At 49.1% G+C, this 12,178-nt stretch overlaps 1 protein-coding gene across 6 annotated transcripts in view; it reads left to right on the top strand.

Annotated features, from left to right (window-relative positions):
• Positions 1 to 12,178, top strand: part of BPTF (bromodomain PHD finger transcription factor) — a 2,119,711-nt gene that overhangs the window by 478,785 nt on the left and 1,628,748 nt on the right. For all 6 annotated transcript variants that reach the window (XM_069655028.1, XM_069655026.1, XM_069655024.1 and 3 more), the window contains exons 10-11: positions 2,638 to 2,767; positions 3,008 to 3,143. In XM_069655028.1, the coding sequence (XP_069511129.1) occupies positions 2,638 to 2,767; positions 3,008 to 3,143 (266 nt within the window). The remainder of the gene's footprint in view (positions 1 to 2,637; positions 2,768 to 3,007; positions 3,144 to 12,178) is intronic.

The following is a 12,178-nucleotide window of genomic DNA, read 5'->3' as shown; positions in this document are numbered from 1 at the left end:
GTGGACACTACACGGTGAAGTCATAGGAGACCTCTTCTCTCAGTTGGGTTTCCCCACTATAGACCTATTCGCCACAAGCGAAAACAGGCAATGCCCAGACTTCGCATCCAGTTTCCCCCAGCCAGGCTCCTAGGGGAACGCCCTATGGATGAATTGGTCAGGAATGTTTGCCTATGCTTTTCCACCAACCCCTCCGATGAAGGTGGTCCACAAGATCCACAGGGAACCGATGACACTTGTCCTAGTTGCTCCCATGTGGGCGAGACAACCGTGGTACCCACACCTACGCAAATTGGCGGTGTGCGACCCCATCAAACTCCCGTGCTGGTACAACCTACTCTCCCAGCACGAGGGACTAACAGTGCATCCTCAGCCCAATTCAATGAACTTGGCAGCATGGCTCTTGAAGTCATAGAGTTCGGACATCTCCATTTACCAGAGATGTATGGATATCTTGAAAGAGTCAAGAAAACCTAACACAAGGCACTGTTATTATGACAAATGGAAACGATTTGTTATTTGGTGCCAGAATAAGCAAATCAACCCAGTTGATTAGAAGGAGTACAATGTCATTAAATGCTCCACCTACTGGATGCAGGGTTAGTGTTTAACTCGCCTAAAGTACACCTGGCAGCTTTATCAGCCTACACCACTTCCTATAACAAGGTGTCATGGTGGAAAGTACCAGTTGTCAAAGCATTTATGGAAGGGGTAAAGAGACTCCACCCTCCAATTTCTAACCCACCACCAGGTTGTGACCTTAATGTGGTACTTGCTAAGCTCATGGGACCCCTTTTTGATCCCATGCACAAATCTAGTCTCAAACACTTGACTTATAAGACTGCCTTCTTAGTAGCCATCCCATCCATAAGAAGGGTCAGTGAAATTCAAGCTCTGTCAGTGCAGGATCCTTTCTTTACTGTTCATAAGGATCAACTGGTTTTACGCACTCACCCTAGTTTCTCACCTAAGTTCATTTCCAAATTCCATGTTAACCAGTCTATCAAGCTACCGCCTTCTTCCAAGAACCCAAAAGCTTGGCTGAGGTGAAACTCCACACACTAGATGTGAGGAGGGCGGTCCTCTACTACATAGACAAGACCAGGTCGCTAAGAAAGACAGATCAACTGTTCGGCTCTATAGCTCCAGGCATAGAGGGAGATTGCGTCTCTAAGAATGCCATCTCCAAGTGGATAGCTGATGTATCCAACTGTGCTATTCCCTTTCAAATAAGACACTGCCTTTTACGCCAAGGGCCCACTCTACAAGAGGTACTGGGCCCACTCTGGATTTCATTGCAAATGTACTCCTTGATACCATTTGCAAAGCAGCCTAGTGGAGCTCTATTCACACCTTTACTCAGCACTACTGCATTGACACTCATTCCAAGACAGATACTCAAGTGGGACAAGCGGTTTTAAGACATTTGTTCGCTCATGAGCCGTCTCACATCTCAGATCTAAGCAGATTCCACAAGCCTCAGAAGGGATACATTACTCACCGTAATCGTATTTTTGATGCTGGTATCTGCTTAGATTCACATGCGCCGGCCCTTCCTCCCCTCTGACAGAAGGCGCATGGATGCTTGTAGTCTTATCTATCTTATCTGCTTGGATACTCTGTACTCGCGCTACTCATGCTACCTAATGTCAGATAAAATACAATCTGAGGATCATAGACGCGTGAGGGATCTTGGGTACAGTGGACGTCACACTAGGGTTTAGTATTACGGGCACGCCCTGTGTCGACGCCCATTTTCGAGTTTCGAAAAACAAACTGTAATACTCCGCAGCTTCCACTAGATGTCGGCCTATGCGCAGCATGTGAATCTAAGCGTATACAAGCATCAGAAATACGATTACGGTGAGTAATGTATCCCATATGGGATGTGGGTTTTTGGTAATATAAACAGAAAGGGAATCGGGTTCAGAGGGGACCACCCCCCAAAAAAAAAGAATTCTATGGGTTTTTTTCGATTCAAAATTATATGTTGCAGTCAGTGTCATTGAATGACCACCACTGTTTGGTGCCCACTGCAAATGTAACATAATATAAATATAAATAATAGTTAACCTCTTAAGTGCCATTGAGGTCCCCCCCCCCCCCAGTGCCAATGGCTTTTTTTTTTTAAATCGCGGTATTCACCGCCCAAACCCGCCAACATTTCCCCCCTCATTAACCCCTTAAGTGCCACCGACGAGCCGGCTCGTCGGTGGCAACCTGGAGCAGTTTTTACCGACGAGCCGGCTCGTCGCTGGCATTTAAAGGGTTAAACAGATGTACTTCAATCAGACTACCAAGATATGTCTAGAAGAATCATCTTGAGTCATCAATCATGTTGATATACTTTGAACTTGAGATGGTCATTGCGTTTGTGATAAGTGCCTTTTTTCCAGAGCATACCTCAACATATATAAATGGCCAAGAACGAAGACCGTAAATGGGCCTCACTGAGTTGAAAAGCGGGCAGTGATCTCTTTCATAGGGGCTGCGGTTGACTCCTACTTAGGAATTCTAGTTGGATCACAGCAAACAGCTAGTGACAAAAGTAATCATGAGTCATGATGAAGGTCTTGATCTAACAAAGCTGTATGACTTGGTATAGCATTGAAGAGCAGTGTTTTGTTTTTATTTTAGGTTGCACAGAATGACTTCAATTGAAAGAGAAGATAAAGACAAGGTGAAAAAGAGAGAGAGAAAACAAGAGGATGAGGAGACAATGCAGCAGGCGACCTGGGTGAAATATAGCTTTCCTGTCAAACATCAGGTATGCATCAGATCCACCACGTAAGCATACTTTTTTTTCCTTCGTCTTAGTATCTCCATAATTTAGACCATAATGTCTGATTTGTGTCTTAAAAGGATAGAGAAGCATTATGGCATCAAACATTTACTGTAGAATTTTAAAGAAACACTTGCAATAAGCAGGGTTGTACAAAAACAAATATGTGGATCACAGCTGTCCTACATGGTCAGTGGTAAATTAAAAAACCGAATTTCTTCACAGGTTTGGAAACAGAAAGGAGAGGAATACAGAGTAACCGGGTATGGAGGATGGAGCTGGATCAGTAAAACACATGTGCACAGATTTGTAACAAAATTACCTGGAAATACGAATGCCAATTACCGTAAAACGTTCAAAGGTATGAACAGAATAGTGTATACATGAGTCAAAAGTTAAGAATCAGTTATGATCCTTTCCTCACTCTCTCTAGATTTTCACTTCCAAACTCTGAATCTCTTTCTAATTGCATGCTAGCACTGATCGTTTCTAACTTGATGATTTTGATTACATTTTTACCTGACAATGTGAATTAAATTACTTTTTTTAACTTGCCTCTTGTAGAATGGATATTGCAAACTGATAAAATGTTTTATGGTTTGATTTGATTGTTTATTTCTATAGCGCCTATACACAATGTGTTTCAATGCGGTTCAAGGAGGGAGGGAGCATCAGAGAATACAATTACATTCTTAAAGTCCTTGAAACAATTTGAATGTGAAAAAAGTGACCACTTCACTCCTAGCAGCCCTCTTCTGTTTTATACACAATTTTGATTGTTCTGTTGGTATCCTACATCCTGGGCAACAAGACATCCCTGTACTCCTTGAAAGCCTGCTGAGATTTGAATCATGTAAATGTGTGTAGTATGGCACTTAACAAAGCCAAATGCAAATACCATCCTAATTTAAAAGGTTTTGCAGTGGAGTAGTTCATAAGTTAATGATAAATGTACTCCTTCCTGTCACTTATCTGAAATGACACTGCCCAGATACACAAACATTAGGAATGGGAAAGTACTGTGAAGATGTAAAGTATGCTAGGAGATGAGGTACATAGCCAGTGCCCCATTGAACAGTGGCCACTAAAATTACCATCAAGATCTTGATGTGTAACCACAACTTCAAAACAATGGATTGCCCGTTGGGGAGTTGTTTATAGTATGAATAGAAGACTAAAACTGGAAATCCTCATTTCACAACTGTGGGGGCAGATGAAAGAAGTAGGAAGTAGGGTTCCAACACCAGTTTAGAGACTTGGGGTTTATAAATGGCTAAAGTGGAAGTTTATCTCCAGCAACAATCAAGACTGAACGTATCGGGATTTAACAAAACTGTGAAGAGACAGGGTTTTCTTCCCAGTCAGAATTATAGTCTCCCCTAGGTCCTCTGTTCTCAATACATGATTAATGATGTATTAATTGATCTACCTTTTCACCAAAATTTACTTTGACAGGACTATTGCAACTGGCTTAGTCCTTCCAGGACCGTAATTCATGGTTCACTTCTTCCTGATCTGGAAATACTGTTAGAGTTCACTGAAAAGGGGTTTCTAGGGGATTGGGTCCTCCGACGTATTCCATATCTATGACAGATAATGTCCACAGCTGTGCTGCTTTGGAAAGTTTTTGGCGTCTTCGTCCTACGTCGATGCGCCGTCCCCGAGGACCTCCTCCGACGGCCGACATCACCTGATGTGATAAGTAGGACGCACGACGCCCGTAGCCTCAGTTCTGTTTTTTCCGCGAACGTGTTTGCTTCGTGAATCTCAGTACGCCTCAACTCTTTGGAGTTTGTTGTATTCTTCTCGGTTCTTTGAACCCGTTCGGTTTTTGTGTAAACCTGTTCGTGACGATGTCTACCTAGTCTTCAACCCTGCATCCGGGCTTCAAGAAATGCGGGGACTGTGGGCCCAAGATGTTGGTAATGGACTCGCACGACACCTGCCTCTTGTGCCTCGGGGAGGACCACGACACGGACGACTGTGTTGACTGCCAGTCGCTCACGGCCAAGGCCTTGCAGGAGCGCAAGCAGAAGTTGTCGGTAGGTAGGGTGTCTAAGCCCAGGAAGTTGAGGCCTACGGGGCTTTCGATGGATGATTCGAGAGGCGACTCTCCACGTCATCCTCGGAGGTCCAGTGGGTCTCCTTCCAGGAGTTGGTCTCGCCACTCCTCTGCCTCTACGAGGCATTCCTGGAAGCGCCAGCATCGGTCGCCTTCCCCGTCCTCTTCCGAGGACTCCATCCGTCGGCGGGTCGCTTATCCCACCATGCAAGCGACACCGGAGGAATGGGCTTCCTTCGGGAAGATGATGTTGGCGATTCTTGAATCGCAGGGAGTGTTAGGGAGAATTCTCTGTCTAGGCTGAATTTCCTAACCTTAGTGAGTCCCCCAGCAGCTTTGCTGGATTTTTGGGGTTTATTTTTTTCTCCTGCCAAGAGTGAGACTCTTTTTACCCTCACTCTTGGACATGATTTGAGTGTATTCCTTTGACTCTAGATGTGTTTAATGGGCTATGGGGTCTTTTACTCCATAGGGCTTCATGTGTTTTTGTGATGTGTGTTACACAGCACCCTCAGTGCAGTAACACAGGGGTGTCATAGTGACCCCACAGTATAGACTCCATACCCTGGGACCGACTACTGTCTCCCAGGGCATGTAAAGTCACCATTGACTTTACTAATCTTGAATTCTGAACAGAACCAGTATAAACCATCATATTGTTTACGTACTGGCCAGGGCAATTCGATTGCCCCGGGCTCTGTTAGTCGATGGGGCACGTCTCCGTCCCCCCTGATCGAGTTTTGGCTGGTGGCAGTGGATACTACTTTTTATATTCAACCGCAAATATTTCTCTATGGGATTTTCCCATGGCTCGAGGCTACTATCTTTATTTAATTACGATAGCCTCGAACATACCGCCGGTTTATTTATTTATTATTAATTCCCCGGCTGGTATTTTTTGCCAAAACTCGGTTCTTAAATGGCGTTTGTGTTCTCTTCTGTGACTCCAACCCAGGTCGAGCCCTTTGTTCCACTTTTGGGCGGGCTTCTCCACAGAAGCCCTCCAAAGTGGTGCCACTCTGTCTGGGGTACTTAGGAGGGGTGGAGGGGGATTTAGGCATCCTGGACTGAGTTGCCTAGGCAACTCAAGTCGCACTCCGTCCTGATTGGCCCAAGTGGTGAGCCAGCCGGCTCACCACTTAGCATGTTTGAGTGACAGCTAGGCAGAGTGAATGGGGGTTTTCTGCATAAAAGCAGGGCTTTGGGGACTGGAACTTCAGAAGTCGCCACAGGACCTAAGAATCCGACGAGGGAGAAGCTGAGCTGACCTGCCATGACAACACCACCGGTGGAGCCCTGCTGGACCGCCTCACCACTTTTCCCAACGACAGAGGAGATCTCCCGACGGAGAGTCGTCTTCCTTTGACTGGTGGGGATAACCAGTTTCACTGTCTTTTCGCCTTCCCGACGCATCTCGAGCCCGCCTTGCCTGTGCCAAGCACCCAGGCAACCGGAATACCACGTTTTACCACGACAGCGAAATAAAAGGTAATACCTTTAACCGGAAAACTCCGCGGCTGGTTTCTTCCCTGGCAGTGCAACGACCTTCATCTTTCCTCCAAGTCGAGATCTTCTCTTCCTCTGGACGACGCCGAGACTTGCACCCGCTGCCAGGAACAGCTGCCACCTCTGGAGGATACTTCCCACATAAGGTACCGTGTTCCGCCTGGCTTCCCTTGCTACCGACTGTACGGGGTAGATTTAGCCCCCGGCTTTCGAACCTGGGTTAGCCTGGGACACCCTGGCTAAACTTTTCTAAACTCTTTTCGAACTCTCTGCAAGACTTTCAACGCCTAGTGTAACTGTGTGATCTTGGGCGCATTTGTGCTCTGCTCTCTCTAAGAGTGGGCCTAGCCTATGGACTTTGGCTCACCAGTGACTTTTGCTCTTCTGCCTTGCTAAAAAGTGTTCCTAAATCTTAGAGTGGTGTATCTTCACATATTCTGTCTTTTTCCCTCCCTTTTTCATGAACTTATTGGAGTGCCATCTAGAGTTAAGCGCTCACCTCTGTCTGGAAATAAGTGGTGTTAACGAAGACTTGTCTGATAAGGAATAAGGCTTGTATATATCATAATAGTAACTGTGTTTAGAGTGTTTTACAATAAGACTGCTGGAGTGTTTCAAACAGTGTGTTTTTAAATAAATAATTATATACTTTGATACCAAAGCTCTGGTCAGTGTTTGCTTGTGCTATTGTGTCTGAGTGCCTATTGTGTATACTTTGCATACTGCCTAACTCTTCTTGAGGGAAGTCTGACTGCTCAGCCACAGCTACCAGGTAAATGTGGGTGGTACAGACTGCTACCAAGTGGGTTTACTGCTATCACCTGTAGTCCTAAATCTTTTGCAGTGTTCCCAAAGGGAACTGCACAGGTTTCTGCCTAACACAGGGCACCGGTCCGTCCGCGCCTCTGAGTGGGGTCGGTCGTGATCGGTCGAGAGACACCGCTCGCAAGCCTTCGGGCTCGGGTGGTCGGCACGGTTCGCGGTAGAGGTCCCGCTCGGACAAGGGTAACTGTTCTCGCCTTGCCTGTTCCAGGTCCCGGTCCTCGACGTGCTCGAGACCGCGTGATCCTGTGCCGTCTTCGAGGAAGACGTCGACGCCTGTGGTGCCGAGGTAGTCGACGACCTCTCTCGAGGCTCTGCTTTCGAGGGTCGTCGGTGCCTAGGTCGTCGAAAGACACGCTCGGAGCCCTTGCTTCGAGGCCTGTTTCGACGCCGCCGGTGCTGCGGCGCTGCGGCTGATGTCGACACTGATTCGCTCGACGGCGACTCGTTCGGCGCCCTCGACGCCTTTCGAGGCGGTGGTGTCAGAGGGGCCCCGTGGCTCTGCGTAAGGTCAGGCATAGCTTTGGTCCCCAGGTGTCTTCCTCTCACCGCCTGGAGTACATTTCAGAGGGGATGAGGGCTCTGATGAGGGCTTGGTTCCGGTGCCTGATGAGCTTCTCTCGGGCCATAGCCAATTTGATGACCTGAGGCAGTCACTGCATGATGCCAGTGGACTGGACACCTCTCCGGAGGTGGAGTTTTGTAGGCCTGAGCCTGGCACTCATGCCGATTCTTCGTACCGGTGCCTTATGTCTCGGGTCACCGAGTACTTGGGATGGTCGCCCCCCCCCAAGGGAGTTTATTCAGGATGATCTCACGGACATCCTTGATCTTGGTCCCCCCACTGACCCGGTACTGCCATTTCATATGGCTCTGCAGAGAAGGGGAGAAGGGTGGCTGCGGCTTGGACTGCTCCGGAGAGTCTCCCGGCAGTGGGCAAGTCTTTGTCGCGAAAATACCATCCAGCCAGTAGCAACCCCTGCTACTTGTCCAGGCACCCCACTCCGGAGAGTTTGGTGGTGCAGGCGACTACGGCCCCGGCAAAGCAGGTGTCGTATCCTACCATCCCTCCTGATGGGGACGACAAGCGTTTTGATGGCTGGGCGAAGAAAGTGTTTTCTTCAGGGGGTATGGCGCTTCAGGCCAACTCCGTATGTGCCTTGTCTCGTTTCACACACACTCTGTGGAATTGTGTTGCATTAGTGGTTGAACATATTCCCGAAGGGGACGAACGGGATGGTTTCCTTGCTATGGTTCAGGATGGCAAAGATACTATGTGTGAGGCCGTTCAGTCGGGTTTGGACATGGCAGATTGTGTCAGCCTGTCCATGGCGGAGAGCACCGTAATACGCAGGTTTGTGTGGTTGCGGAAGTCGGGGTTCGCTCCTGATGTGCAGTCCCGGCTCCTCAACATGCCCTTTGACTGTGAACATCGTTTTGGCAGCAAGGCTGACGAGAGACTTGAGAGGTTGCAGACATCCAAAGCTGCAGCGAAGTCGTTGGGCGCTGCAGTTCAACAACCTCCGCCTTTTCGTCCTAGGGGACAACAATGGAGGGGTGGTTCCTTTCGCTATTACTCGTCCTTCAGTAAAGCGAGAGGAGCTGTCAGTCAAAGAGGCCACCGTAAGAGTGCCATAGGTGGAAAACAGGGTACTCGAGGTGCCAAGGCCGCTCGGACAGTTGCCTCTTTGCCCTCAGGCAACGCCGCAGCTGCTACCACTCAGTCATGAGGCCAGGTCCCATGGTTCGCCGGTTGGGGGAAGACTGGCGCAGCATCTTGTAGAGTGGCGTGCCATTACTTCAGATGTGTGGGTTCTGGAGATCATAACCTACGGCTACTGTCTTCCCTTTCGGCAGAGGCCTTGCGACAATCCACCTTGGAACGTCTCTTTGAAGAGTCTGGATCCGCTCCTTGCGCAGGAAATTCAAGCCCTGCTGGAGAAAGGCGCCGTAGAAATGGTGCTTTATAGCGGAGAGGAACAAGGGATGGTATTCCCCTTATTTTTTGATTTAGAAGAAAGACGGGGGATTGAGACCCATCATGGACTTGCGTGGTTTGAACAAACTCCTCAGGAAGGACAAGTTCAAGATGGTTACTCTCTCTCAAGCCCTCCAGGCCCTTCAACTTCAGGACTGGTTGGTGTCTCTTGACCTCAAGGACGTTTACTTCCATGTGCCGATCCATCCCAAGCACAAGAAGTACCTGAGGTTTGCGGTTGGCGACTCGCACTTTCAGTTTCGTGTTCTGCCGTTCGGATTGACCTCCGCCCGAGGGTTTTCACCAAGCTCATGGTGGTGGTGGCAGCGCATCTCAGAAAAGGGGGGATTCACGTCTACCCCTACCAGGACGATTGGTTGATCAGGGGGAGCTCTTCCGAGCAAGTCCTGGATCATCTGTCCGTCACCTGCCACTCCCTTTACAGGCTGGGCTTCTCCCTCAATTTAAAGAAGTCCAATTTGACGCCAACACAGCGGCTCCAGTACATCGGAGCAGTGCTCGACACATCTCTGGGGATGTGTTTTCCTCCCCAGGTGAGGGCACATTCAGCAGATGGTGCACAAGTTTCAACTTGCCCAGACGCTCCCGGCGTTCGAGTTCTTGAGACTGCTCGGCCTCATGGCATCCTGCATTCTTCTGGTGCCAGAGGCCAGGTTGCGGATGAGATCTTTGCAATGGGCACTCAAGCTCCAGTGGTCTCAGTCCTCCGGCAGGATGTCGGACCCTGTTCGGGTGCCGCCCTCGGTCGCTCAGGACCTTCTGTGGTGGGCCGTCGAAGGCAATCTGATGAAGGGGGGCCCCGTTTTGGCTGCCCTGGCCGGAGGTGACGATCGTGACGGACGCATACCTCACGGGATGGGGAGCTCATGCCAACGAGTTGACAGCGGTCGTTGGTCTCCGTAGGAGTCCAGACTCCATATCAATCTGTTGGAGCTGAGGGCCATCAGGCTAGCCCTGAAGGCTTTTCTGCCGACTGTGCGAGGAAAGAGTGTCCTGATTCTAACGGACAACACGGTGGCCATGCACTACCTCAACAAAAGGGGGGGGGGAGGGAAGGTTCACTTCCTCTGTGCAGGGAAGTGATGCAGCTCGAGTTCTGGGCCATCCAGCAGGAAGTTTCGATCTCGGCTGTTCATCTGGCTGGAGACGACAACGAGACGGCGGACGCTCTGAGCAGGCAGAGCATGATCTCTCACGAGTGGGAGCTGGCTCAGGAGATTCTCCTGGAGATCTTGCCCTTTGGGGGACCCATCAAGTGGATCTCTTCGCCTCCAGTGTCAACCGGAAGTGCGAAAGTATTTGCTCGCGGCAATTTCCTCCAAAAGGAGCCTTGGGACACGCGTTCGTGGTCATTCCCACTGCTGTACGCGTTTCCTCCAGTCCCCGTCATCCCGCAAGTACTGCAGAGGTTACGGAGGTTCAGTGCCCGGATGATCCTCATTGCTCCGGCGTGGGCCCGGAGGACGTGGTACCCGGACCTTCTCGACTTTTCCATCTGCCCTTCACGTCGTCTTCCCTACCGAGACGATCTGCTCTCACGGGAGGGGGGTCAGGTTCTCCATCCAGAGGTCAGATCCCTCAACCTTCACGCTTCGTTTCTAAAAGGTTGAGGTATAAGGATTGGGACCTCCTTGAAGATGTGATGGAGGTGTTGCTTTCGGCCAGAAGGCCCGCAACAAAGTCCCTGTACCGTTGCCGTTGGAGAAAGTTCTGCGACTGGTGGAGGGTTAAGAATGTGGATCCTTTTTCATGTGTCTTTTTTGCTTTCTTTAGCCCACAGGGTCTTTCAAGTGGGTACTGTTAAAGGTTACCTGGCGGCGCTGTCCATATTTAAGCGCTCGTCTTAGGAGTGTTCCTATTTTAAAATCCCTTTAATTTCTCAGTTTCTGAAAGGGCTCACTAATGTGTTCCCTCCGTCACCTTTCCAGGTGCCCGGTTGGGATTTGAACCTTGTCCTCAAGTTTCTGATGGGTGCTCCGTTTGAGCCTTTGCATTTGTGCCCTTTGAGACTGTTAACTCTTAAAACTGTATTTTTGGTTGCGGTCACTTCCGCTCGCAGAGTGAGTGAGTTATAGCCACTTTCAGTTAAGCCACCCTTCACTGTATTTCATTAGGACAGGATTGTCCTTAGAGTTCGTCCTTCCTTTCTTCCGAAGGTGGTGTCGGAATTTCATTTAGACCAGAAGGTTGTTCTTCCGGCATTTTATCCTCTTCCGCATCCTGGTAAGGAAGAGGAGAGGTTCCATAGGCTCGATCCTAGGAGAGCTTTAAGCTTTCATATTTCACGCATGTCCCGGGTCAGAGTGGACAATCAACTATTCATTGGTTACGCTCGAAAGCGTTTGGGACAAGCTGTGACTAAGCAGAGTTTGTCTCGCTGGATTATTCTGGCAATTTCTGAATGTTACCGCTTGGCGGGTAAGCGCCCACCAGTCGGCTTGCGGGCCCATTCTACCAGGGGTATGGCTGCCTCTACTGCCCTACAGAGGGGTGTTCCTATTCGTAACATCTGTGATGCAGCCACCTGGGCTTCGGTCCATACCTTTAAACGTCAGTACTCCCTAGATTCCATCGGTGGGCAGGATCTGGCCTTTGGCAAGGCGGTCCTTTGCTCCGAATTTGTTTGGGCATTCTAAATTTCTGTATTCTAAATTTTCCCACCTCCTTGCACTGGTACTCCTTTGGGAGTTTGTCATAGATATGGAATACGTCGGAGGACCCAATCCCCTTGAAGAACAAGTTACTTTCTTACCTGGTAACGTTCTTTCGATGGGATGGTCCGACGTATTCCCTATCGCTCCCTCCCTGCCTTCCCCGCTACAGAATTTCTTATGCGATGTATTAATGTTCACTAAAATTTCTAAATAGATGTTCATTCTCATTGCCCTATAGGGTCCACACAAAGGAAGTGATTCTGATTAGGAACATTGAAGCTCTAACCCTGAAGATGGATCGATGATCCGAAACGCGTTGGTTATCTTAACACCCAGAAGGGGCTTTTTTGGAT

This window comes from Ambystoma mexicanum, chromosome 3q, assembly GCF_040938575.1.
Source record: "Ambystoma mexicanum isolate Mex_15411 chromosome 3q, UKY_AmexF1_1, whole genome shotgun sequence".
In the NCBI taxonomy this organism is placed as follows: Eukaryota; Metazoa; Chordata; class Amphibia; order Caudata; family Ambystomatidae; genus Ambystoma; species Ambystoma mexicanum.
Note: the sequence above shows the minus strand (reverse complement) of the source record. Positions and strands in the feature narration are given on the sequence as shown.